The sequence below is a fragment of the Primulina huaijiensis genome, chromosome 16, assembly GCF_012295235.1.
Source record: "Primulina huaijiensis isolate GDHJ02 chromosome 16, ASM1229523v2, whole genome shotgun sequence".
NCBI lineage: Eukaryota > Viridiplantae > Streptophyta > Magnoliopsida > Lamiales > Gesneriaceae > Primulina > Primulina huaijiensis.
Genome location: NC_133321.1, coordinates 14,946,154 through 14,949,481, shown reverse-complemented (window position 1 = coordinate 14,949,481; position 3,328 = coordinate 14,946,154). Strand labels below are relative to the sequence as shown.

Below are 3,328 nucleotides of genomic sequence, written 5' to 3'. Positions count from 1 at the left end.
ACAATCTTGGCCGTTTTCTGCTGGCAATGATCAATGGATTCGATGCAGTTCGAGAAATATTTGGAAAGGTGCACGCGAAACTATGGTGAGAAACTAACGTAGAAAGAATAAAATCTCAATACCTTTGCCAATGAATTTATGATGTCTGCGTATTAAAATGGACTTTATATAATGAAAGAAGTTTCTTAATTAGGACCATTATAGATAGAAACTTTAATCTCCACTTGTTTTTTTTAAATAATCATTTACCAATGTTCTAGAAAGTCATAATTATTAATCTTATGCTTTCTTCATCAATTGTTTTTCTATATATACGTATTATATGTATATATACACACAAGATTTTATTTTTATAAGTTATTGTCATTTTCAATGTTGCAAACACTTGTTGCTAAGTTGACTCTGTTTTATAATTTCTACATTTAAATAATCATTTTTCTATGCAAATTCCAATCAATTAATAAAGACAATATATTACAATTCATGATTTAACTCTCCACGAATTGAATTACAAAATTTTTCTAGATAATCTAATTCTATTTTTAAAGACAAAAACATAGACTATAAACATTGTTAATTCTATCCAAATCATAATAATTAAATCTGACAAGTCTATTCCAAAACCGCCTACACCATGATAATGTGGCGTTCTTCAATACTCGGACGAGGTGAACTTTGAAGGACATCTGAATAGCTTAAAAATGGTCGGACGAAGCAGCAACTCTGCAATATAATATTGTAGAGATCGAATATATCAAACTTGGTTAATTTTGATTTAGAATTTAAATAGTTTTTAGGATAAAATTTTTAAAAACAAAACCTGGAAAAAAGGGTGTCTAAGAGCTTCTATCGCCGTAGGTCTCTTGGATGGATCCCAAGAACAAAGAGACTATATTTAGCAGGAAAAAACTTGTGAGATTGAGAAATATAATCTTAAAAACAAATATGATCATATCAAAAATGTTTGCCTTACTTTAATAAGATCAATTGCGTCCTTGCTAACGCCTGGTATCGATGCTGAAAAGTGGTCGATACCAGAAACCTAATATATATAAAAAAAAATTTAAAAAAATACGTATAGTTCATAAAAATAGTACTGTTAGGGAGCAAATCAAACACTCACCTGCGGAAATTTGTAATTCATGGCTTTGGCGAGTTCAAGGCCCTCCGGCCATTCATTCTTAATCGGACTCCCTATTACGCAACTTATTTTATGAAGTTGGTCTGCTTCACTGCATTAAAATATTCATTGTTTTGAAAAACCCAAATTAAAATAAAAGGAGAACATAATGCTGAGTAATGAATGATTCAGAGGTAAATCATGAATTCTCTCGATGCAAACCAGACAAGAAAATATGTTCCAACGAGCTAGCACACCATTATCTTCAAAGGAGGACGACGAATGCACGTACCTTGAGCCCGGAAACAAAGGGCGAAGAGTAAACAGTTCAGCCATTATAGTACCCATAGCCCACATGTCTACCAAGTAGAAAGAAAATATAATGTCACGAGGAGAAAACAAAGTTATCATCAACTAATTTGTGTCGTACGTATACGTACCGACTGGCGGACCGTAAGTTGGAGAACCAAGTAGAACTTCAGGGGCCCGATACCTGCAAGATATATAAAACCAGGTTGAGTGGCAAGCAAAATCTCAAGTTATTGACATCAGAGAACGGCAACTACTACTCACCAGCGTGTTGTGACATAATCTGTGAATAGAGGGTGAGAATCAATCTCACGGGCCATACCAAGATCGGCAATTTTTATGAGATCCTTTGATGCCAACAAGTTTTCTGTCAAAATAAATGAACAAGATGTTTTGACCAAACAATATTACAAAGGCAATTGAACACTAGATTTTACATACTAATTAACAGACTTCTTCCGATCGATAAACTAGCTAACAGATCAGCTTGATGAAGATTAACCTGGCTTGAGGTCACGATGGAAGTATCCACGTTGATGCATGTGTGCAAGACCTTCAAATACTTGGAAACACCATATTCTCACTTCAGATTCAGAAAATCGTTTTCGGCTGTTCTTCATCACTTGAAGTAGATTGCACTCCTGAAAGACAAAAGATTGTGAACAGGCAGGAAAGCAAATAAAGACAGGGAATTAATTAATTAATCAGAATGTGTGTACTACCTACCATGTATTCAAAAACAAAAAACAAGTCACCATATTCCAGGATAACTTCTTTGAGCTTTATTATATTTGAATGGTTCATTGCTCTCAGCGTCTGCCAAGAAGAAAACCAATAAGTCACGTCGAACAAAATGAAAAAATCCGATGATAAACAAACAAAGAAACAAATCACCAACCTTGACTTCTCTCAGGTTCATGCACTGTTCCCACGAACGATATTTTGTTTTCAGCTTCTTGATAGCAACCTGTGCATGCATCATGTGATTGATTAAAATGTTCGGCTGTTCAGTTTAACTTTGAAATCCAAAATAAAGCCACACCTACCACTTCACCAGATTGCTCACTCACAGCCTTCCAAACATTTCCANCATTTACTCAAAATTCTTAACTTGTTCGACAAAGTATAAATGAATATCAAATCAAGTTCATATTAAGTCATATAAATAATTATTCAAAATTCTTAACTTGTTGATGACATAAGAGAGCTACATCGTGTGAGATTTAGGTAATTAAAAACAAGTTCTAGATTCATAAAACTTGCTACAATCTTGGCCGTTTTCTGCTGGCAATGATCAATGGATTCGATGCAGTTCGAGAAATATTTGGAAAGGTGCACGCGAAACTATGGTGAGAAACTAACGTAGAAAGAATAAAATCTCAATACCTTTGCCAATGAATTTATGATGTCTGCGTATTAAAATGGACTTTATATAATGAAAGAAGTTTCTTAATTAGGACCATTATAGATAGAAACTTTAATCTCCACTTGTTTTTTTTAAATAATCATTTACCAATGTTCTAGAAAGTCATAATTATTAATCTTATGCTTTCTTCATCAATTGTTTTTCTATATATACGTATTATATGTATATATACACACAAGATTTTATTTTTATAAGTTATTGTCATTTTCAATGTTGCAAACACTTGTTGCTAAGTTGACTCTGTTTTATAATTTCTACATTTAAATAATCATTTTTCTATGCAAATTCCAATCAATTAATAAAGACAATATATTACAATTCATGATTTAACTCTCCACGAATTGAATTACAAAATTTTTCTAGATAATCTAATTCTATTTTTAAAGACAAAAACATAGACTATAAACATTGTTAATTCTATCCAAATCATAATAATTAAATCTGACAAGTCTATTCCAAAACCGCCTACACCA

At 32.5% G+C, this 3,328-nt stretch overlaps 1 protein-coding gene and 1 long non-coding RNA gene across 2 annotated transcripts; both read right to left on the bottom strand.

The window, feature by feature from the left end:
- Window positions 1-621: 621 nt before the first annotated feature.
- On the bottom strand, window positions 622-1,028 carry LOC140962014 (uncharacterized). The gene is made up of 3 exons (XR_012172431.1): window positions 974-1,028; window positions 821-889; window positions 622-723 (listed from the first exon to the last, which is right to left on the bottom strand). It is a non-coding gene; the product is annotated as an uncharacterized lncRNA (long non-coding RNA).
- An 83-nt stretch (window positions 1,029-1,111) lies between these two features.
- Window positions 1,112-2,391, bottom strand: LOC140961061 (cyclin-dependent kinase F-4-like). The gene is made up of 7 exons (XM_073419379.1): window positions 2,328-2,391; window positions 2,156-2,245; window positions 1,932-2,070; window positions 1,694-1,796; window positions 1,561-1,613; window positions 1,413-1,479; window positions 1,112-1,232 (listed from the first exon to the last, which is right to left on the bottom strand). Exons 1-7 carry the CDS (start codon window positions 2,346-2,348, stop codon window positions 1,112-1,114), a joined length of 594 nt encoding a protein of 197 aa, XP_073275480.1. The 5' UTR covers window positions 2,349-2,391.
- Window positions 2,392-3,328: the final 937 nt, after the last annotated feature.

Excerpts from the sequence above, each read along its gene's own strand:
- LOC140961061 (XM_073419379.1), bottom strand. The coding sequence starts at position 2,348 with ATGAACCTGAGAGAAGTCAAG. Across the intron at positions 1,614-1,693 it reads GATTATGTCACAACACGCTG|GTATCGGGCCCCTGAAGTTC; the intron begins GTGAGTAGTAGT and ends TATATCTTGCAG. Across the intron at positions 1,480-1,560 it reads AACTTACGGTCCGCCAGTCG|ACATGTGGGCTATGGGTACT; the intron begins GTACGTATACGT and ends TCTACTTGGTAG.